The following is a 25,005-nucleotide window of genomic DNA, read 5'->3' as shown; positions in this document are numbered from 1 at the left end:
TCATGTGACAATAAGTAATGTCTCATTGCGTTTCGAATCTCACTTATATATATACCCCACCTATAAGAAGTAAGAATCACAATGGAGGGTAGGATGGTTTATATCTCATTTCAGTTGACTTTTCCATCATGGCAGAACCTTATAGAGAGTGACATGATAGTATACCGACATATAGGAATCGCAATAGATAGCATTTGGATAAGTTTTATACTAGTATAAGAATCATTTATATAAGAAAGAAGAATTCATAATAGTAAAATATTTGACCAATCAAAGTATGGCTAACCATACATGGAAGAGAGATCTTGTAAAAAAAAAATATACATGGAAGAGTTAGAGGTTATAATTTGTTTATAAGTGTTACAAACTGCGACGTGAGATTCTTGCGTTTCTTGTCAAACTTTTTCGTATCAATGAACATTTTGTAAGTTTTATAATAATAAGATCAAGATTTTTTGCTAAATCATATGTTGATGCAGTCATCGAATTCAGTGGCGGATCTTGACAAAATATTTGGGGGGAGCCAAATATTTGTTACATATATATATAAGTTTTTTCACATAATAGAAACAAGATGATATGTGGTGTTTTGGTTCATAGTGCTTGGATACCACCTTTTGATCAACGGTTCGAGTCCTGCCTGGCCATTTTTTGTGAATAAAAAATAAAAATATGAAGAAAAAAGAGATGGAAGGGGTCGAACTCACGACCAAATCACACAAAACAACTTCAATTTCCGCTGCGACACAGGCACAACTTCTGATAGTGTTTGTGTAATATGGTATTTATATTAAATCTGGGGGGAGCCATGGCTCCCATGGGCTCCCAAGATCCGCCACTGATCGAATTGAAATGGTCGGACGAATATAAAATGAGACACATTTCAAGCACAATTCTAAATTTATTTTGGTAAAAGTAGTAAATTGGGTGAGTTGTTATAAGAGCAAGCATTCAAGAAGAGGAAAATGGTAAATGAGAGAAGAAAATATCCCAATATATATTTGAATAATACTCATCTTATTGAATTGATAAACTTGATGAAATTAAATGTTGTCCTTATGCATGACAACAAACCAGCCAACTACCAGAAAAAACTGAAATGACAGAAAATAACAAAATATAAGTGAACTGAAAACTAATTATTGAAAGAAAATATGGTTAATATTATAGACTCACGTCTAACATTTTTAAAGTAGTTCAGACTCGGATCTTACAAAATTTAGTGTAGCTTATTTCCATCACTCTTGGTGAGGGGAAATACTTGTGTGACATTAAATCTGGGTCACACATTGGGTGACATTAGATGTGTTGTGTGGCCCAGATGCAATGGCAATGGTAATGTGTGGTTCAGATTTAATGTCACCGTGACATTAATGTCACCAAAGTGCCACCCCTTGGTGAGTCGCTGCCAGTGTAGCTTACAGGAATAGTCTCTAGTGAGATTACGAAGTTCTTACATTGTAATTTGTAAATAATAATAATAATAATAATAATAATAATAATAATAATAATAATAATAATAATAATAATAATAATATTGTTTCTTAGCAGGTTGAAGGAATTCAATTCCCTAAAATTTCACACAAGTAAGTCATTAGAAATAGTAATGAACTAATGATGCTAACTTCTAAACACGTTGCTACACTACACGAGTTTAAGTGGTCCAATGCAAATGTTTTAGTTTGTTCAATACAGATCTAGTGATATTTTGTTTTCAGTTGTGGCTAGCTGTGCCCTTCATGATGATATATAATTGAAAGCAAGGTAAGAAGTTGATAAATCTTCAAGCCAAATAGCCAATTTCATCAAATATTAAATAAAACATTTCAAGAACTTTATAAAAAAAGTTTAATACTGCATTTCAAGATATTTACACATCTAATCTTCTTATACTAATACTATGCTAACATTAACTCCCAGTGAGATAGAGTGGCTGTTGTGCTGTCCTTTGCTGGTCCAATCCAACTTGCAACGTGACTCATGTATTTGAATGTTACTACTCTAGTTATTAATAGACCATAAACGCATGCGTATGAATCTGATCAAGATGATTGTGGCTACTTGTTAAGGTAGGATTTGAGGTCCTCACATGCATAAAGTACAAAGCTGATGATACCAATTATTCAAATCAAAGTTTTTAATTTATTGCTCTGTGGGGAAACTTTGTGACTAAAAAGAGGTCTACTATTGTATTGGTCCATGGCTCTTCACTCCTCAATAATACAAGAAACGACAATAACAAAACTATCCTTGAATATACGGTGGTCCAGTATACCGTACACTATTTAGCAGTATTCACTAATATTCTATTTCAATTGGAATCAAGATGAAAACCCAATTGAACTAATTTTGTATTTAGATAAACAACTTAATAACACACTTATAGTCTCAATAGCATCGACATTTCCGATCGAAGACGTGTTTGGGGTTCGTGTCAGGTTCCGTGTACCGACGCTAAGACAACAAAATCATCATTTCTTTGTATGTCGATGCCAATGTTGTGTTGGGTGTCCGTGTTTGTATCCGACTTTCATGAAGCACCGATATGGACACAGGAAACGACAGAGACACTGACACGCCGACACCGTTAATAATCACATAATTCAATGTAATTATATGTGTCGGTGTCGTGTTCGACACTGAGACACGTCTAATTCAAGGAATGTCCGTGCTTGATCATAGCTTATAACCTACATGTTTATCATATATGTGCTTATTTCTATAATAAAAGAAAAAAAAAATTGAAGTTAAATTGTTTTCATATTTAACTATAAGTTGTTTTCATAAGCTATTCGAGAAACTTATAGAAATCAGCTGAAGACAGTTTGTGGACAAGTCACAAGTTGTTTCACTCAAGTAAAATATCAGAAGTGTTTATTCCATCAAGTAAACTCAAATAAATCCAAACAGACCTTGAAAAAAACCATATAGAAATAATCCAGAGGCACATAATACTATACAATAAGAATTGTTTTAATCCCCGGATCAAAGAATGACTCAAGGTGCTGATTCAGAAGCAATAAAATCTTTGTGATAATATAATTCCCAACATATAAACATATCCACAAGAATCTTCCATCACATTCTCTTGTCTGTTCAGTGCTGAATCAGACCCCATATGATCTATAAGAATCATCCACATAACAAAACACTCAGAAAACTTCAAAAATAAAATCCTACATTAAGAAATAAAGCTAAACTACTTGCATACACTAACAAAACCAATTTATTAGAGATTATAGAAAATAATAGAGATATAAACAATGAGGCAAATTGAGTGGATTACAGCTAATTGGGACCCTTTGCTTGAACCTGAAGCTGAAGCTAAAACATGACAGCTTCAATCCAAATATTGTTGTTTAGTAAGAAATTACATATGCAGAAAAAACCAGCACAAAATAATTAACATGCCTCATATGGAAAATTAACAAGAACACTTACTTAATCATCTGTATGAAAAAACACATAAATACACCCCAATTAAATTAAATAGGCTAATTAATCATCTATGGACAATAACAGTAAACTAGCACATGTTGGTGTTACTTTTTCTTCTTGTTTTTTTTGGTATCAAGGTTTGATATCAGAATCATCCCAATAAGGATTCTTTAGATCAGTTGAGACCAATGAATCAATGTCTTCCCAATTCCAATACTTTGAACTTTCCATGCCACCACTTGTTGATGCTGCTGGTATCTCCCATGGCTTTGTGTTAGTGCAGCCAGTGCTTGGAATTATTGGTTCTTCTATTGTTTTGAACTCCTCTCCATAGTAATAAACATTGGAAGATGAACAAGTAGTTGTGTCAAAAGAGCTTGAGGTTGAAAAGGGAAAGAGCATGGTTTGATTTTGATGAGGAAGGTGCAAAGTTGAACCAGTACTAGTAAACATGCCATTAACATTACCATTACCAACACCAAAACCTTTGTTTTCTGATAAGTTATTCATCATATTCTGTTGTAGAAGCAAAGATGGTGGATGAATGAGAGCTTGATATAGAGATGAAGGAATGCTTTTTTGATCACCAACTTGAAGAGGTGTTTGAATTGTCATATTGCTATTCATATTTGTAATTGAGGTGGTGCAAGTAGTAGTAGCTATGGTGGTGGTGGAAGAAGAAACTGGTGTGGTTGGTTTCTTGATCCTCTTATTCTTTCTGCCACCACCAACAGGAACATTGCGTAGAGTTCCACCTTTAGTCCAGTGTCTTTTACAAGCTCTACAGAAATGGCGAGGTTGAGACTTGTTGTAATTGTTGTAGTAACAAAACTTTGTGTTTGTTGAATCACATCTTGGACAGTTCAAATGTTCTGCTTGTTGCTGACTTTGTTGCTGTTGTTGTTTTCTCATTAGATGATGAGGCTTTGGAAGTTCCAAATCTTGAGATTCTAATAAGGTTTGTTTCCAATCAAGTCCACTGCTAGAAATAACCTGCTTAGAACTCAAACCCATGTCTTAAATTCAACTCTTTATAAGTACTAATTAACCAGAAAAACAAATAAGAACAAACCATGAAAAGAAGTTTAGCCCTTTGATTGAGGGTGTGGAATTCTAAGGAAAATTGTGAGTTGGAGTGGTTTTGAAGGTGAGAAGAAGTGAGTTTATGATCTATTTGATGTTTATATCTAATACCTATTTATGATCTTATCTATCTGTTAATTAAAAAAAGGAGTTATTATTATTAATGATAAACAAGATGAGTTAAAACTAGTTGAGATTGTGTGTGATGTGAAGGGTTTTGATTTTGATTAATGTTTGTGGGAGTGTATAATGTAGCAGACGGCGCAAATCCTATGGAATTTAATGCAGACTATGGTTCTAACAACCTAGGAGAGTCTTTCTTCTAGCACAAGTATTATATTATAAAATTATTATTATTATTAGAGAAAGAGAGGAATACTTAACCCTTAAGGTGAAGGTGAGTGGTTGACACGCGGAATATTTTAGACCACTGATAGTGCTGTATGTGTTTTGGTTGTAAAATGGACGTAGATGTTGCATGATGCTATTTTGTGGTATGCTATTATAATTTGATTAGAGGGGGACTTGGCCAGGCCACCAATACAAATACAAAGTTGACAAGGAAGTTTTAAAGATGCTAGGCAAGTACAGTTTTTTTGTTTTCTCACATTCTGGGAATTTGGTCTAGACTTGATCATTTTTTTAGACATGCACTCATCCACTTTAGACTTCTATATCATTTATAAACACATTTTTAAATTTTATCTTATCTAATTTGAGACTCTTGACACTCCTCCTATGTCCAAAATTAGATTTGTAGAGCATGATGTGAGCAAGTGTTCCAACAAATTTTAGTTAGACTTTGATGCTATGAAGCCCGAGTACGGATACGGATGTGGGTACGATACGATACGGTTATGCGGATACATGAATTTTTTAAATTTAGGATATGATACGGCTATGATACGTTGACAAAAATTTTATACTAAAACTCATGAGTGGAAAATACTTGAAGAAAATAAGCATCGATTACTCTTTATTATTATATTATTATAAAAGTTACAATTTTTTAAAAATAATACATGTGATCAAAATAAAAAAATACAAAGTTTTTTTATAAACCATATTATATTTTCATATGTTGGAATATTGACAGAAACATCATTAAAAGAACGCAACACAAATTTTATCTTATGTTGATTAATTGAATCACTTCTCTCTCATTACCTTCATCCACAAGAAGTATAAATTACCTTCATCCACAAGAAGTATAAATTTAAGTGGTTCATCTATAAACAATTCTAATGATGTATATCTAAAATTGAACCATATTCATCTCTAATGAATTTTTACAACATTGTCTCACTTTTTACCTTTCATCTTTTCTAAGATACATATCTATGAAGTATCTTAGAAGTATCTTTGTGTATCTGTGAAATATCCTATATGTATCTGATAAAATATTTTTTAAAATTAATTAATTTTGATACTTCGTGGGTACGTATCCGTGGAGTATCGGTATACCAATATGTATTTGATACGGGTACATCTCAGTTTTAGTGTATCCGGACTTCATGATGTCATCTTAGAATTTAAGTTGACATAACTCAAACCTTATAAAATCATATTGTAAAATGAAAACTACTTCGTTTATAAACATATTTTCAAACTTAATTTCATCTTATTTAAGACTCTTAACACATATAAGATAACCATGTTTGAGGTAGACACTAAATATAGACAACAATTAGGATTCAATCCTTCGTTGGCAAGTAGTCAAGTACAGGATGGTCCATATGGGCTAAATTTGTTTGTGTAAATTGATTGTCATTAGGGGTAAGGGGAGGGGGTGGTAAGTAGGGCCGAAAATTCTTAGCAGTAAGGTTAAGAACAGTTGGCAGACGCATGATGATGCCTAGTGGGACACAAGGTGAAATTAAGATAAATTAGTACTTAATAGAGGGGTGGTGATTTATTATAGTCTCTAATTACGTCATGTGATTAGATGTGACCAAGTTGGCTAAGGGATATATATCTATGTGATGCATGCATATGTTAAGTTTCAAAGTCTGTGGATGCTGAGTTATATGTGGGATGTGGTCCTCATATAGAACATAGAGGATGATTAATTGATGCTCTAGCAATTATTTTGATTAGTGAAGGATAACTACCGGAACAAACATTGATTGTCAGAAACAGCAAAGGATTAGTACTATTCACAGTAAAAAAATATTTGAACCTTAAAATGCCTTTAAAACAAGAGATTACTGTGGAAATCTTTTTATATTGATTGTAATTAATAAGCCTTTCAACTTTGTACCATAAAATGCCTTAAACGAAAATATTTTTTTAATTCAAATATTTTCACGAATGTTGTGAAGACTAATTTCTCAATTCAGTTTATACTATATAAACAACAAAAACGGTACTCCTCCGAAAATGTTAACACATTTGTATTCTCACGAGAGAGACTTGTGTAATTTCATGTAGCACTTTTAGATCCGTTAACGATCATTGTTTTACATTATGCATTGCACACTTAAAAAAAGCTATTTTCTAGTTATTAAGAGGGTCTTCATTATTTCTTGTACAAAAAAAAAAGAGGGTCTCCATTATTGTCAAAAAAATATAACTCAGCAAATTATATTGAATTGTCCATAAGAAGTAAAAAGTGAAACAAAGATACATATCATGGTGTAAACATTGGAATCAATATTAGACATTTTAAAGTTTGTAGTTGCTGTCAGACTTGAAAGTTTGAACACAAATTCAGGTACATTGGAGGAGTGGCAATGTCTAGTCAAAGAATAACCGAAGTGTTACATTGACGCATTTGAATTTTCACAATGTTTGACGGAAAATTCTACTATGGACACAAATATAAATAAATAGTGTTTAGGCACATATACATTAAAATATTTTTTTTAATAACAAAAAACAAATTGATAATAAAGTGATTTAGTAGTTTGAGGAAAAGAGTTGTGATGTGTGTGTGACTAAACACTATACATTTATGTTTGTGTCTATGTAAGAATGTCTCATGTTTGACAGCCTTGAGAGTAACATTGTCAATAGTGCACACTGCACATTTCATGATATTCTAATGATAAAATTATAGGTATAATTTTTTTTTTTTTTTTTAACTTGTGAGATGCTTCTTTTATTAGGGGAGATTACTAAAATATCTTAATAATAGAAACACTTTGAGGTAAAAAGCTCAAATCACACTCAAGTCAACCATAAAATGAGAATGCTAGAGATTTTAAAAAATTGTTAATTACAACTATAAACATTGCACTTTAACTTTTATATATTACAAATTTACAATAGATAATCTGATTGATTATATATAGACATGGATCAAATAGTACTAATGAATGAATTGAAAAGAAATAATCATGACATATAGTTTCTCCAAGTTGGGTGCCATGAGATTAAGATTTCGGGACCACATAACGCACATGCAAATATATAATAAAGCCACGATTAAGAGCTGAGATCACAAACAAAAACAATTGATTAAACTTGACTATATTTGAAATTAAGGTTGATCATAAGAACAATGAAGAGAGAATAAGAATGTGCATGGAAATCAATCTTTGGTCGGCTGGGTAGGTAAAGGGTATGAAATTGAAGAGGACAAATTACAAAGAATGTTTGTTGGACAAAGTTGAAAACGACATTGTAAATAAATTAATTAATTAAATCCAAGTTGAAGTCTTAAGTAAGGAAAATATAGTCTATTATGTCCAACTAAGATGCCACTTATGTCCATCAAAGTACTTTACATAAATAATTCAGTCTCACTATAATTAGTTCCTTTAAATATTTGATTAAGGATCCAAACAACAGATTCGCGTGGCCGTGTTTTCGTGACTCTTGCTGTTGCTGGTGGAGCCAAGCAACAACACATGCTTGTATGTTGTTTCATAATTTAAATTAGAGTATCTTTACTTGCAAATATTAGTATAATTAATTAACTAATATTATGTTGATGTGAGAATCGGATTCTTTGTTTTATCAACTCACTTCTTAATTCGGGGCAGCTTAACTGATTTGAGTAGATGGATAATGATGAGTTGGAGATGTTGAGTTTAAATCTAAACGAAAGAAAAAAATTTAAATTTAACAATTAACTAATAACATTTATCATTAAAAAAATAAAGAAAAAAACTTCTTAATTCTCTTAGAACGGCCACAAACCAATCTTATATCTAATAATATTTCTTGATAATATTGTTCAAAATTATTAAACAATTTCAATTGTTTCTAACGATATAATTGTTTATTATCTTTTTAGTTGATGTCTCTCTCTTTTATCTTAACTCTAATTCCTAGAGAAAACTAGCCCTTGATAATCCAAAAATCGGTTTAAAGGTGATAAATTCAATAAAGTTAATTTAAATTAATTATTGTTTTAACTAGGATTCAAATCTTAAGTTCTTCTGAAAAATTCATTCTTAACTAAAGTTCATTAATCGGCGGTCTAGTTACTTGTTTTTTGATTCGAACTTCATTATTTTATTGAAACTATCCACACACTAGAATTAAAATTGTTTGCTAGTCAATTATGATCGCTATTAAAAGAAGGAATAATTTGATTACAATCACGAGTACACGTATAGTAGGCACCAAAGGGCAAAAGTTATGGTGCATAAGCATTTGTTTATGCACCATGCATAAGGACTTCCCAACCATTAGATTTATTGGACACTTGTAATAATCCTAGCTTTCATCTCTCTCTCTCTGCATTCCTCTCTCTGCATTCCAGTGGTAGAGCAACCCCTTCATCTCTATGCATTCCTCTCTAAACCGACCACCTCCACCACACCCTCCATCCTCCGTCCACCCCATCGCCGTCACTTCCGTTCCTCCACCGCCGTCAACTCCGTTCCCCACCGCCGTCACCTAATTCCTCTGTCTTCTCCGGCGAATCCGTCACCTAATTCCTCTGTCTTATCCGGCGAATCCGGCGAATCCGTCACCTAATTCCTCTGTCTTCTCCGACGAGTCCGTCACCTAATCCAAACGAGAATCGGTCGCTCGTTCTCTCTCTCTGTTTGCTTTTTTTAATTAATTCTTTTTTGAATCGGACTTTTTGCATCTAACCAGCAAAATTGCTTCTTGTTGGTTATTACTTGTAACTAATGAATGATTTGTATTACAGGTTGCACTGAGAAATTTTGAGAACTTGAGCATGCCAGGAACCATTTTGATTCCCACACCTTGTGTTTGTTATTAATTTTGACTGTTAATTTTGGTGAGTTCTGGCGAGTTATTCTTATGTTTCTTATTTGGATTTTTTATTTGTGGTGCTTGCATATTCCAGTTACGACTCTCCTAAGCATTATCCTCTTTTGCTTTGATATATTTTTGAAATAGAATTGGGTATAGATTGAGAAGATGATTGAAGTTAGGTTTGGATTTGGAAAAGAAAGGTTAGAGAGGTGGTTGTTGGAATGAGAAAGAGGTGGCTGTTTGATTCAACACACTGCATCCTCTTTTGTTATGTGCTAATTATGTTACATGCAGTATTAAGTTGATGTACTACTACTAAGGATCTTCAAAATTGACTTAGATTTTTTCTTGTATTGTTGCTTAATTGCTTTGCTATCTATGTTCATTTGTTTCCAAATTTTGGTTTGAGTTTCTGAATTGTGTTGTGTTAACTTGCATTACTATATGGTGCAGCAGGGTTATAAACAAATTTTTGGCTTCAAGTTTTGTGTTGCCATGTCTGCTACTATTAAAGACAAAAAAGGGAACAAAGGAGTTCCCTCTCCGAATTTGATTCTAGCTAATCTAAATTTATTGCTTTTTGGCATTGTTTATGGTATTTTTGGAAATAACATGCCAATGATGGTAATCCATTGGCATCATGTACTAACATCAATGTCAGTGTTGAAATCTGAAAGATTGTTTAAAAAGGTAGTTTTTTGCCGGGGTTGGATCGGACGAGTCTGCTGCTGTTAGCAGCTGTTGCTGCTAGCCGAGGGTGCTGCAAGGACTGTTTTGCTGTTGTGTTAGCAGCTGCTGCTGTTGGTGTTGGTTTGGTTTTGGTATTGGCTAGTTTCTAGTGGGATCCAAGACTCAGGGACCTTTTAATGAACACAAATTGGACCTATCTAAGACTCAGGGACCATTGATAACATATGTACTAACATCTTTGTGATTGATATTGTTTCTAGTGGAAAAAATTTCAGATTTTAATATTGCTACTTGAAAGCATTGTTGTTTTGTATAAGCATGGTTTCAAGCCAAAGTATTGGTGTTGGGATTCACATAGGGAGAGTTCTTTAAGCTCATGTAATAGAAATACAAATAACATGATTAGAGCCTAAATGTAGTTCTTAAGCTCATGTACACTTGATATATTGAAGGACTTGCACAGAGCCTAAACGCCTAAACACAGTTGTATTGTCTCCATTGCGCATAGAGCCTAATTGTTTTTCTAGTTTTCTCTTATCCTATTATGCTTAGCTATTTGCATAGTTTTGACTTGTTTATCATCAATGCAGCTAACTCACGGAAACCATTTTCACTGCAAAATGGTTTTGGAGTCTAACTCACGGAAACCATTTTCACTGCAAAATGGTTTTGGAGTACAACTCACGGAAACCATTTTCACTGCAAAATGGTTTTGGAGTACAACTCACAGAAACCATTTCCACAGCAAAATGGTTTTGAAACCAACTCACAAAAACCATAGCCATAGCAAAACCATTAGACAATTATTTTGGCTTCTCATAGAAGACTATCAAAACCATTAAACCATAATTATGGTTTCAGTAATAATTTCAGTGTATAACATCTTAATCATTATTCAAAACCATCTAACAATAATAATTTCATTAAAAACCATTACACAATTATCTTGGATTCACATACATGATTATCAAAACCATTAAACCATAATTATGGTTTCAGTACTAATTTCAGTGTATAACATGTTAAACAACGTTCCAGTAAAGAAACTCATAATCCATACTCATTTCTCTCTCTAACTCATAAAAAGCTTATTCAAAACAACTTGTTTTGTGCAAAATAGCTGTTTTGCACAAATAAGCTGTTTTGTATAAATAAGTTGTTTTGAATAAGCTGTTTTGCACAAATAAGCTATTTTGTATAAATAAGTTGTTTCGAATAAGCTGTTTTGTATAAATAAGTTGTTTTGAATAAGCTATTTTGCACAAATAAGTTGTTTTGTATAAATAAGTTGTTTTGAATAAGCTGTTTTGCACAAATAAGCTATTTTGTATAAATAAGTTGTTTCGAATAAGCTGTTTTGCATAAATAAATTGTTTTGAATAAGTTGTTTTGCATAAATATGTTGTTTTGCATAAATAAGTTGTTTTGAATAAGTTGTTTTTTAAAATGAAATCGGAATAAGTTGTTTTGTATAAATAAGCTGTTTTGAATAAGCTGTTTGGCACAAATAAGCTGTTTTGTATAAATAAGTTGTTTTGAATAAGTTGTTTTGCACAAATAAACTATTTTGTATAAATAAGTTGTTTCGAATAAGCTGTTTTGCATAAATAAGCTGTTTTGAATAAGTTGTTTTGCATAAATATGTTGTTTTGCATAAATAAGTTGTTTTGAATAAGTTGTTTTTTAAAATGAAATCGGAATAAGTTGATTTGTATAAATAAGCTGTTTTGCACAAATAAGCTGTTTTGTATAAATAAGTTGTTTTGCACGAATAAGCTATTTTGTATAAATAAGTTGTTTCGAATAAGCTGTTTTGCATAAATAAGCTGTTTTGAATAAGTTGTTTTGCATAAATATGTTGTTTTGCATAAATAAGTTGTTTTGAATAAGTTGTTTTTTAAAATGAAATCGGAATAAGCTGTTTTGTATAAATAAGCTGTTTTGAATAAGTTGTTTTGAACAAATAAGCTGTTTTGCATAAATAAGCTGTTTTGAATAAGCGGTTTTAAAAAAAGTGATCCTAATAAGTTGTTTCGAATAAGCTGTTTTGCATAAATAAGCTATTTTGAATAAGTTGTTTTTTAAAATTAATCGGGATAAGCTGTTTTGCATAAATAAGTTGTTTTGAATAAACGGTTTTTAAAAAATCATTCTAATAAGTTGTTTTGCATAAATAAACTATTTCGAATAAGCTATTTTGCATAAATAAATTGTTAAGAAAAAAATTATAATATGGGGCTTTATTAGGCCCACAAATAAATAGATTTTAGAGTGGACTTGGCCCCAAATAATTCTTTTCACTTAGGGTGTAGAAAGCAATTATGTTGGGTGTAGAAAGCAATTATGCACGGTGCATAAGGATCTCCTTATGCACCATAACCACACCCGCACCAAAGTACCGTAGGAGGTGACTCACTGGGCCACCTGATAGACCAATTTGGCAATCAATGTTTCCAGGGTTATAACAAATTAAGATTGCAATGTTTTAATTATTTTTGGTTTTGTTTATCTAATATGGCTTTATACATATTTGACATTCTCTAATAGCACTACTTTCCTTATGTGACTTTATTTTTGCTTAATGCTTAGGTAGTTTCTCAGTTGTATCCATTTATTTATATTATTGTGGAGAACTTAATTGGTGTGACGAGCCACTTTTAAGCGAAGCATTCATTCATTCCTAGGTTTGATGCCATGTGTGTTGTGATTCCATGAAGTTAATTAATTATGTATAGTAGGTGGGTGTTGATTTCTTGGTAAGTTGGTAAAGTGGAATATGGAAAACAAATTTATTCCCCCGGTGGACAAGCATATATGATTTTTATTCCAACGTGTTACATGCAATGAAAGTGAAAGTGAAAGTGGTGATTAGAATCACGCAATCGACAAAAGGATGATAGTTACGTCAATGGTTGTGATGAGTATGTATGAGAATCTGTACTTGACATGCTAGAACCAAACTTATTTTGTGAGGGAAAAAACCCCTTATTTAGAAGTTAAACCTATACCTATATATGTCGATTGTGTTCTTAAAGTATCATTGGCTAGTTTGTTATAATGAAATCCATTTATTAAACAGCAATGTTTGTAGAAATTTACGGTCAAAGATAGAACAGAAAAATAGTTCTAATGAAATAATGCTATTGTTGAATTAAACCTTTTTTTTTATATCAAAGCAATAGAATATAAAAGATAGGAGAGGTCTGAACCAATACAACAGAGATACAAAGAGTAAAACTTATGAAAAGAAAGACCTGAACGATCCCAAGAAAGGAAAGAACCTAAAGAAACAGGTGTCAAAGTCAGCCATAGTACATAGAACTAATCAAATTATGACCATTTTTTGCCAAACAACAGCTAAAAGACTGCCCTCTATATGAAAATATGAACAGAAGTGTTGAATTAAACGTTAAGACATGACACTATATTATATTATATGGAAGGAAAATTGTTCGAATTTGTAGTAAAATTCAGATGGTTAAAAACTGCAAAGACATTTAAATGTTGAGGCGCAAGTTTGAGCCTAGTTTAAACCTACAATACATTTATTATTAGCACCTTCTGTATTTGAGTTTTACGGCTGGATTTTTTTTTTTTTTTTGAATACAGCTGAACTTCTTTTTCTTTACAAAAGATGTAATGACGTATTGACAAAGATAGCCACAATTAATTATGCGTCCGCAAAATTGTCATTTGCTAGTAAAAAAAAGTGTACTCTAATCAACTATGTAGACAAGGATCGCTATGCGTCAATTCAAATGGATATCATACCATAAATATATCGTATATTATCGCATTAATTTTTTTTAAAAAAATTGTTAAATATTAAATAAATGGAGAATCTAAATTTCGAATTCCGACCTTTGCAATGTAATGTACCTACCAACTAAATTATGTTCATGCTAATTATTACCACATTTATTTATTCCTTAAAAAAGTCTTTTTCTTTTTCTCTTTTTGTCATTCTCGTAAATACAAATTCAGCAGAATATTATTATATAATATAAATTTCAATAGCTGCTCAAAAAATATATAAAAAACTCAAGAAAACCTGAAACCGCGCCATAGTGACAAGCTAGCAAATATTCCAGAGAGATTTTGTGGGATATTTCGTCTTCTACAGGTGTGGTGTGGCTTGATTGGTTTTATTTCCTTAGATTCCGAAAATTATTTTATCAAAATAAGAATAGGAAATACAAGTAATGAGGTTAACTTTCATGCACGGTTAATTTAAGAAACCAAACTTACCCAACAAATTGAAACGAGGAAAAATCGAATATAAGATCTTAAGAGGAGCACACGGTAAAGTTTTCGTCCAACATCACAAGACCAACATAAGTGAGTTTCAATCTAAACAAATTTTGAGTGTCAAATTGTCTGCACATCATAACCAATCGTTTTTGTAGAAGTTATAATAAAAATCAAACATTTCTAATTATCTCACGATTATGATTGATTGATAGGAAAAAAACGTAGTATGTTACGAATTAAATCATATTATATCATATATATATATATATATATATATATATATATATATGGGTTAATTATGTTTCTAGTCCCTATAAAATAGCGACCTTGTAAGTTTAGTCCTTACTTAATTTTAATAGCATTTTTAGTCCCTAATTTTGTTTTTTTGCCCTGAGTATTAGTCCCTACTCAATTCAAATTTGTTTAATTTATGCTTAAACTCTTAAATTTTTGAACAATTTTTTGCAGACATGTTTAGAACATTACTAAAAGTTCCTCCGCAAAAAATTATCGCAAAATTTGATTTCTACATCCAGATTTTATTACTTTTTATCTTTAACTTTTGTCGTTTTAAAAAATTCATATTTAATTCATTTCATGTCTGAAAATTCTAAATTTTAGTAAACGAACCTTTCATAGTGTTCTAATCTTGTCTCAAAAAAATCGTTCAAAAATTTAGGAGTTTAAGGATAATTAATCAAACTTTGTTTTAGCAGGGACTAAAATTATAAGTAAATTTTTTTTATAGGGACTAAAAATGCTATTAAAATTAAGTAAGGACTAAACTTACAAGGTCGCTATTTGATAGGGACTAGAAACATAATTAACCCTATATATATATATATATATATATATATATATATATATAGACACACACACACACTATGTCCTTTTCAATCTAAATCCCCTTAATATCTTTTTTTTTTTTTGACTAATTTAATATCTTTCTTGTTAAAATAGCTAACTCGGCAACAACCGTCCACCTTATTTGTTCTGTAGCACTCAGATGCAAAGGGATCTATGAGGAGAGGATGCATGTTAATCGTGTGCCCACACAAGCATCACAATCGCAGTAGCCGAATCTTCCATTTGATACTTACCATACATGGTGGGGAAAATCTATCAAATATGTGGGTCTATATCTAGAAAACAGGGACACCAAGTCATGAAAATTGGCTTACCATTTATGACCTTCAGATTCAATATTTTGTTGTCAAATGAAAAGCACTAGTCATCCGCCAAAGGACCACAAGTCCAATTTCATGCATCCATTTGCGTTCTCAAAAGCCAAAACCAATTAAAACCCTTCATTTAGATGTGAGCAGTGGGACAAGAATATGAAAGCACATACGTTGTTCAATTGGCGGGGAACCGTGTAAGGAAGAAATAATAGGGATTTGATTGAGAGTGGAGCCAATGCCAGAAGAATAAAGACATGCATAATCCACTAACTGGATTGGATGGCTTCGAATAATTTATAGGATACGCCTACAAATAATCTTGGTGGAGCAAATTTCCTTTCTCGTGACTCAAATTAGCGACAAGTGTAAGCAAAAGTATCATATTGCTTCTGTTGTTTGGCATGCTGCAAAGGGCAACCCTGTTTTTGTATTCGTGGTGGGAACCATTCTGAATGACCAAAGAATTACTTTTGAGTTAAGGTTATTGCAACCACAACTCTTAGTGAATTATATGTATCCACATTGCCTTGTAAAATTATAAAACGAATTTGATTTTCCACAAGACATATGCATCCCTTTTGGGCAAAAACTCCTAAATGGACTAAATTTGAACCAGAACATAAGATGTAAATCATCCAAGTATGTCTCATTAACGGATATCTTTGTATTGAGTTTACAACTAAAGCATCTGACACGTTCTTCTGTATAAGGTTTCCATCGTATCATCACATGAGTAGAATATTCATATCCAAAACAATAAAAACAACATGCAGACAGCAACATTATACAGATACAGATGTGATAAAACATCACTAAAAGCCAATCCTCTGCTGCTCATGGAAAATGACAATTTGATGAATAGACAACTTTCCACGTCTTCCATTTACCTGCAAAATAAAGAGGAACCGAACAACCTTAAAACTTGAAGTCTTTTTTCTTGGACTTGCCATCTTTTTCTTGCTTCCTCTTCCTCTTCTTCTCATTCTGCATCAGATGGAGATTATTAAATAAGCAAATAAAAAAAAGGGCAACCCGGTGCACTAAAGCTCCCGCATACGCAAGGTCCGGGAAGGTCCCACCATTTGGTGTATTGTACGCAGCCTTACCCTGTTTTTACACAAGAGGCTGTTTCCAGGACTTGAACCCGTGACCTTTCAGTCACATGACAACAACTTTACCAGTTGCGCCAAGGTTATCCCTCATTAAATAAGCAAATAGAGACCGAAATTTTTTGTAAAATAATGTACAGGTCTATGTGATTTGAGGATTGAATGCAACACACCTCAGCAACCATGTCACTGAAATCCTCACGCTGACTCCGTAATTTCTCTTCCTCCCTTGCTTCATTATACCTGGAATAGTTTTAGCAGATGTAAGAAACAAGATACACGATGTTAACATCATTAACGGGCAAACAAAACATATAAAACAGAAGTCATACCTGGTATGTAAAACGTTCTCCATGACATCCAACTCCTCTGGCAGTAAAGTGACATCCACTCTATCTGTCTTTTGACCTTTAAGCAAATCAACCTGGAAACAATAAAACACGTTATCCCACAAGAAAATACGGCACATGCCCCTCTTTACCCCCCATAAAAAGGAGCAAGAAACTCTTCATTCTTACCCTTTTTGCCCCTGACTTGTCTTGGGTGCCCGTGCCAACCACATAACTGGAGAGAAATGGATATCCGAGTTTATCAAGATACAATACTTGTGAGGGAAAAAAAGGAAAAACAAAACCAAATACTATAAAAAAATTATAAAAATTTAGCATACGTGTGTGTAGTTCCAAGCAAAGTTCCAGGAGCAAGTTTTTCCTCTTTTTCTTCAAGGACCTTAACAGAAAATATGATAAAAGACATCAACAGACTAATCAAGAGAAGCTAAAGCTGATAGAAGAGCAGCAGTAGAAAGACTCACTTGATAAAGAGGCCTTTCAGGTTCCTTCCTCTGCTCCTTACGAAGGTCAATAACATCAGGTGTCTCCACCCCAGTCGGTGTGCTGAAAACAAAAATGTGAAAGAAATGAGCGCACAAATAAAGGAAATTAAAAAATATAAATCCAAGAAAGGCTATTATAAATACAGAGAGAATTATAAACATGGATCAGTTTAGCAAATATTAAATTTAAGGACCAGTGAAACATTCACGTGGTTAGTTAGCTTAGTTAATTATTAACTACTCTTTGACTACTTGTTCAAAAAAAAAAACTACTCTTTGACTAAATTAGCCACATGATAAAACAAATAAAAAGAACCTAGACTATTGACAAAAATAATTAAGAAAAAAAAGGAACCTAGACTTGAAGAGGAGTAATATAACAGTACCTTGACATACTATCAACAGATTGAATACCATCTTCAAGTGCCTCCTCCTCGATGTCTTCTTCCTCTTCCTCCTCTTCTTCCTCTTCTTCCTCCTCCTCTTCCTCCTCTTCCAAGTCACCCCAATGTTTTGTTTTATCTACCGGCTCTTCCTGCATTGTGAGAACATGTATGTAAAATGTAACTAGGAATCTGGAAGAAACTGAAACTTTCCTATGTTGTGTATTAACAAAGAAACCTAGAACTCAGAAAACAGAGTCTGGTAACGAGAGTTATTGGCAGAAAGAAAAATGCATGCAATAAGCAGACTCCTTTGCCAAGTGGCAACAGCCACACCCAAACTCCCCAAAAATACCCATTCAGTGCCACCCATCCTCTTTGTATTCACGACAGAGAGCGGGGTATTGTTTCGGCTTCAAATCTAAGATCCCAAATTTCAACATTTATATTATATTTTGCATTAAAACGTTATATTTTATAAGAAGGGGATTCGGTACAGCAGTTTCAAAACAGAAGAGGACCCATATCAGAAAGAAAGAGAGATAACAGAATTCCATAACAGTTTCTCGACAAAATATATCAAGTGAATGTCAGTTTGGAGGCATTTAAAATACTTCACATCAAAACAGTGTTTGAATTAGATCGGGTACTTTTAACACCCAAAGCACAGGGAAATTAAAATTCCACCAAAACAGGTGAGATTATGAAACTACATTTCCTGGGTCTCACTTCCCATCATTTGCACGTATGATACCTATCTTCCCGCCAAAACAGTGTTTCTACAGGAGTTATGGTCTCTCCTGCTATCTTCCCACCAAAACAGTGTTTCTACAGGTGTTATGGTCTCTCCTGTAGGGACCGTAACTCCAAGCAACACATTGCAGTGCCACTGAAGATCTGTCCTGATCTTTACCCTCATCACAGAAACTAAGTAACTCCGACAGTCGACAGTAGCAGGGTGAGATTCACTACGATAGTTGTCAAAGCTGATTTCCAGCAATATCCCAATGGACAGAAGTGACGGCCAACTTCGGGAGGGACATTAATGCCATCATAACAGGCTTTAGGGACTTCTCAAATTTACCTCTTTTCACTGGAGAATGAATCAAGTGAGGCAAAAAAAATCTTATTTGATCCCAGTACCACTGATGTTTGAATAGAACCAGCCGTGTACAATGTCCTTCAACAAAAGCAACAATCGTGATGATTATAACTGTTGCTTATTTATACTGCCAAGAATATCTGAGAGTCGACCGCATCGGAGAACAAGTCCTCACACCGAATCACAATTGTGATGGCTCCATTATTGAATTATAGGAACAAGATCTTATATTTCCTAGTTTTATAATTATTTTTTGTCTGATACGATCTTAGTTTTATAATAGAGTAAGGGTATTTGATTTTTATTTATTTTGGATGATAACAATACTTTACAATTTCATCATCTAAATAAAAGAAATCTATTCACTCTGAGCAAACGGAAAAAAAATTAAAATGGAAGAAATCTAAGTACTTTACCAGAACAAAAAATAAAATGAATGAAATTTAATTGAAGTAATTAAATTTCTTAGAATTTTAAATTCTCCTAAATTTTCAAATGCATTATCCAAAGGCCAAACATAACCTAGTTTCAAACATCAATTGTAAAGGGTACTTTATTATTATATCGAAAATCATAAAGGGAAACTTTGGAGGATTATATAGGGCAGCAGTTACCCCTCTAATTGCAAAGTTGAACTTTTATGTAAACCAACCTCATAATTAGGCTGATCTTGCTGATGGACACCAAAAACATCTCCATAAAGTGGACGCCCGAACTGCTCAAGATGCAGACAAGTAAAGAAGTCAATGAAGTGAAAAGGGGGATGAGGGGGTGTTGAAAGCCCCTTCATGAAAACGAAAATTCAGATACCCATGATTATTATTTTACATAAAGATGAGCAAATATTAAAAAAAAATAAAAAATGTACCTCATCAACAGGAGGCTTGCCCCAGCCACCAGGATGATAACCAAAACTAGCTCCTGGGGGAATGGGAGCATTCAGGCCGGGGATCTTCAGAGAAGGGTATGATGGTGGAGGACCGTATCTCTGAAAAAGGAAAACAGATGAAATTGTAAGGTCTGTGAACAGAGTAATACAACATATACATTCCAAGACACTGATTTTACCTGCATGTTAATGAGCCACGGAGGAGGAGAACCCTCAGGCATACCAAGAGCTTCTTTCAACTCATGTGATAACATGCCAGGTTTCATCTCCCTCAACTTTACCTGCACAGCAAGCAATATAACAATGGCATACAATGTTTACACTTAAACAGACCAATGGACAAATCCCATGAAGGTGTTAGAACAATGTGACCTTTAAACCAACCATTCACAAAAAAAAAAAATTGTATTTGACAAAGGAGACATGGAAGTATCCACTACTCAAGGAGGTGAGAAAAAAAACAGCAAATGGCCTATTTAGTTTGAGAAACTATGTTCGCTAACTCCTATTTTGACTTTCAATTAAAAAATGACACACTTGTCCACTTCGTTTTATATTTTCGGATATTTGTAAAAGAAATACAGAAAATAACTTATTGTCTTCACTTTTCACTGTTTCCTTTACAAATATTTGAAAAATATAATAAATTGAAAATAAAATGGTATTTTTGCAAATTAAAAGTGAATACAGGAAGTGAAAACAAAAGCATTTTTCGAACTAAATAGACCTTAAATTACGGGTTTAAAAAATCCACTATGCTGCATGTATGTATGCAGTATTTTAAATTTAGCATTAACATTTTAAAACGAAGTATACCTCAAATTCTTTTCCTTCATGATACAAGTCCCCAAGAGATGACAGCTTTGGCTTTGTCTGGTATTTAAAGAATGCATCATGAAGAACCTGACAACCAAGAAACAAAGTCACTTGAGAAAGGGTTGTAATAGTTAAACTTCTGATAACAACATAAAAGTATGCAAGCTAAGAAAATGGTGCAAAATTAGAAAAAGGTAAAGAGGGAAGAAACCTGATAATCAATATCCATCTTCCCCATTTTTGGTTGCATGCGTTCCCGTTGCTTTTGTTTCAACTTTTTGCTGTCCTCTTTCTCAATATAAGCCTGCGTGAGAAAATGTAAGATAACTTGGCAAGTAAGTAGCTACTACAGCAATGTAATAAAATTACATAAAAAGACATGCATATATATTGCAAAGAGAAAGTTACATATTAGGCTGAAAGCAGTAAAATGAACAACAGATGTAGATCGGCAAGTACATAAAACACCAGTCAGAAGACAATCAATATTTCCAATATAAACAAAAAGTGTGTAGTATTGTAGCTTATTTGAAACATCTAAAAACTCATATAATTTATATACATCATTTCTTAATCATAAACTAATTTCTCCACAGCTAACAATTAAAAATCAGAAGACCCCAATAATTTGTCTTATGACACCATGATTTTGAAACAACAGTAAAATCCAGTTGTTGAATTAATTAGCAATGCTTGACCATGAAAGCCATTTCAGAAGAGTGTAGAAGTGTGACATTCCAAATAGACACACATCAAATTAATTTTGTAAGTAAATTACACAAACCACGCTCTCTTGGAATATTACTTTCCTCTAGTGGGTGGCCACACAGACAGAATGATAACGTATACAAACAGATGAGATTGCATTACCTGTCTGATTTTCTCAATTCCTGTGGCAGCAATAAAATCAGGAAGCTGAAAAGGTTGTTTCTCTATACCTCTTTTCCCCTGCAAAATCAATAAATTGTTTTGATTAGATGCAAATAATTTGTGTGCGCATGACTATGAGGTTATGTGGTCAGGTTTATTAATTATAAAACAGTGAGGCCAATTGGAATTCAGCCCGGGCATTAAGCACAATGAAAGGTATCTGAAAATTCAAAGCATAACTATTAGCACCTTAGTTATAAATAAATGCCCAATTAAATTACACAAAAAAATGATACATGATTATAAACCCATGTTATACAACACCCATATTCCCATGCAATCTAATAAAGAAATAAAAGATAAATGATTCAAGGCTACTCAGTGGCAAACACCTACAATTCCAGGCTTGGTGATTGCCACAACTGCTCCCCTGCAAGTACCACATACATACATATAAGAGAAACCATATCGATGTTATCTTCCTAACTCTATCCATACATCCCACATACATTAGTTGACCATAACCCTCGAACATGTTTACATCTCTAAACCATAATTATCAATTTAGAATGTCGCCTAACCTGCAGAAATTTTCTCTTTTGACACCAGTGCCTGGGTACAGGTACAGTATTTCGGTAAGACTTCAAGAATACCAACAACTTTGGATCTGCTGAAGTAGCATCCCACACCTTAAAATGAAAAAGAAAAAAACTGTTGCATAAAATTGGCACAATGGGAATGATAAACCAGACTAAAAAGTAAGAATGAGGACTCAAAAAAATCTACAATTGGTGATGCCAATATATAACACGTATACCAACCTCGACAACATCAGGCCTTGCGCTAATCTGTTTCAGCTCAGCGATCTTCATCCTGCGTTGAAGCTGAACACAAAATAAAACTTTAAGCATAATTATGGAAGTAAACACAATAGTTAAATTGACTAGACAAAAAGATTATTTTACAAAATGTTAAACCTTTTTCTTCTTGTTTGAGACTCCTTTCTCTTTTTGCTCGTTATCATCTTCTTCCTCTTCAGAATCAGAGTCTGCCTTTTTCTTTGTAATTGCATTTTCTGCCGACTCATCCTTCTTATCATTATCCTAGATACATCCAAGCAAACAATTTATCAAACAATAAATGAAGTCACTACTAAAAATAAACAATTCATACAAAAATTTTACCTCTGAATCAATAACCTCGCTGAAACTAAATTTCTCAAAGATTTTCTTAAATTCCTCATCCAAGCCTTCATATAGCTCTGCTTTTTCCGGTACATACTCAATTTCAACTTGTTCAACAACCTAAAATTTAAGACAGATGACAGCATTAAATACGCATAACTATCAATTGGAGTATTAATTATATAGCATTTGGTAACTTAAGCTGGATCATTGCCACTCTTTTATCAAAGGAAATGTGGATTTGTATCACTACTGAGAATCGACAAAACTAGTAGCCAAAATTTGAATGGAATGGTTACAAAAATGGACAAATTCAGTCGCAGAAATCAAAGAGAATGGCCAAGGTTAATAGATCAAAGGCTTCCCAAACTAATAAATTCAGGGGCTAACATTCTCTAAGGAGGAGATGTGCCATGCCACCCCTCAAAATTTTCTTCTTTTTTGTAGACATGTATTGTACCAAAAGTGTTTTATCTATATATTACAAGTTTCCCCAAATAATGTCAGTTGTATCTAATGGCGTAGTGGCAAGAGTTTATTTTGCAAGTGAATGGTTCAGTGATCAATCCCGAGAGTTGTCATTTTTTGTTTCAAGTTAATGTATTATTAACTAATTATTGAAAAATACGATGTGAAGGATCAAACTCGCCCACATGAGGTAAAATTATTATTGAAAAAAATGCAATGGGAAGGATTGAACCCACCCACGTGAGGTAAACGGTAGCGATTTTACCACTACGCCAAAATGCACAAACTCGTTCTTTACATTAAATATTAATACTTAATATAAATATAACACCCTCTAAAATTTCACTCAAGATCCACCACCACTAATGATTAATCAAGCTTCTCCTCATTAAGAATCATAAAAATCGTATGATACTATGATAATTCAAGTTCACAAACCCTAACTTCGCTGTAGCAAATTATGAACAAATGTGAATATCCAATTTCACAATTAATTTCTAGTGATAACGCCAATTTCGATTGTAAACCTAACCAAAGTGATCTCAAAGAATAAGAAAGATGAGAACCTGTTGTTGTTGTTGTTGATGTTGTTGTTGTTCAGTATTCTCTTTTGCTTCAGTATCGTCTTCGGAGGCGTTTGCGTTTGGTTCCTTAGAGGCTTTGTTGATTTTCTTTTGTTTCCGGCGACGGCGACGACGGTCGCTTTCCCGAGATTTTTTTACGGTGGCGGTTTTGGAGCCAAGATCTCCGTTGGAAACGACACCGTTTTGATGCACTAACGTTTCTGCGGCCATCGTTGCGGGATTTGGTCGGATTCACGAATGGGATTAACCGAGAGGGTTCCCGTGCGATAGAGAGTTATAGGAAGAATTCAGTTTGGCGCGTGTAAGAAAGTTATTGGGCCATTTCTGTGTTTAGCAACTTGTATCTTGATATTTCACTATTTACACCCCCGACTATTAAAAGGTTACTAGTACTATATATTCCAAGCAAACAATAATTTCACATCTCCCTTAAAAAAAAAATATTCACATCTAATTTCGTTTATTTTGCAACAGCTTAATAATGCAAGCAAATATTTTTCCTTTAAAAAAAAATGCAAGCAAATATTTTTTTCTATAATGTGTAAATAAAGGTCTTCGTCTCGCTCTAAGCATGACACTTTCTTCTCTTGTTGTTGAAGCGTAAGTTGCTACCCGATTTATTCGCAATGGCTTTTCCACGTCTTCAACTTCTTTGTTATTCTTCAACTCATTTCAATTCATCATATTTATCAAGAAGCTAATAGTTTCACTCATCATTTTACAAATTTTGGTTATAATTGGTTTTCTAAAGTTAATATCTTTGATACCGGCTCTTCTCAATTGAAACTCTTACTTCATTTTAACACATTTAAGAGTAGGGGTAGCACTTTGGTGACATTGTGGTTGATGACATTGGTCAACCACAATGTTACAAGTGTCTTTCTTCTTTCTCTTTTACAAGGTATTTTTGTTTTTTGTACACTTGTGACATTGTGGTTGGTCAA

General features: G+C 33.2%; 2 protein-coding genes across 2 annotated transcripts; both read right to left on the bottom strand.

Moving 5' to 3' along the window:
* Positions 1–3,208: 3,208 nt before the first annotated feature.
* LOC146932411 (dof zinc finger protein DOF3.6-like) lies at positions 3,209–4,828 on the bottom strand. The gene has a single exon (XM_085704068.1). The coding sequence runs from the start codon at positions 4,450–4,452 to the stop codon at positions 3,571–3,573; it is 882 nt and encodes a 293-aa protein (XP_085560194.1). The 5' UTR covers positions 4,453–4,828; the 3' UTR covers positions 3,209–3,570.
* Positions 4,829–16,441: 11,613 nt separating this feature from the next.
* On the bottom strand, positions 16,442–24,306 carry LOC146932410 (uncharacterized). Its single transcript, XM_085704066.1, has 18 exons — positions 24,044–24,306; positions 23,010–23,129; positions 22,803–22,928; positions 22,647–22,709; positions 22,407–22,514; positions 21,826–21,903; positions 21,167–21,259; positions 20,956–21,042; positions 20,319–20,420; positions 20,119–20,238; positions 19,903–19,965; positions 18,152–18,300; positions 17,745–17,826; positions 17,601–17,659; positions 17,449–17,494; positions 17,263–17,354; positions 17,104–17,173; positions 16,442–16,805 (listed from the first exon to the last, which is right to left on the bottom strand). The coding sequence occupies exons 1-18, from the start codon at positions 24,269–24,271 to the stop codon at positions 16,737–16,739; spliced, it is 1,755 nt and encodes a 584-aa protein (XP_085560192.1). The 5' UTR covers positions 24,272–24,306; the 3' UTR covers positions 16,442–16,736.
* Between the last annotated feature and the right edge of the window lie 699 nt (positions 24,307–25,005).

Source organism: Medicago sativa, chromosome 4, assembly GCF_051527215.1.
Source record: "Medicago sativa cultivar Bolivia chromosome 4, Bolivia_mono, whole genome shotgun sequence".
NCBI classification, from domain to species: domain Eukaryota; kingdom Viridiplantae; phylum Streptophyta; class Magnoliopsida; order Fabales; family Fabaceae; genus Medicago; species Medicago sativa.
Note: the sequence above shows the minus strand (reverse complement) of the source record. Positions and strands in the feature narration are given on the sequence as shown.

Coding starts and splice junctions, on each gene's coding strand:
- LOC146932411 (XM_085704068.1), bottom strand. CDS start 4,452: ATGGGTTTGAGTTCTAAGCAGGTTATTTCTAGCAGTGGACTTGATTGG.
- LOC146932410 (XM_085704066.1), bottom strand. CDS start 24,271: ATGGCCGCAGAAACGTTAGTGCATCAAAACGGTGTCGTTTCCAACGGA. Junction 23,130..24,043: donor ATCAACAACAACAACAACAG/GTTCTCATCTTT, acceptor CTTAAATTTTAG/GTTGTTGAACAAGTTGAAAT. Junction 17,660..17,744: donor CTGAAAGGCCTCTTTATCAA/GTGAGTCTTTCT, acceptor TTTTCTGTTAAG/GTCCTTGAAGAAAAAGAGGA.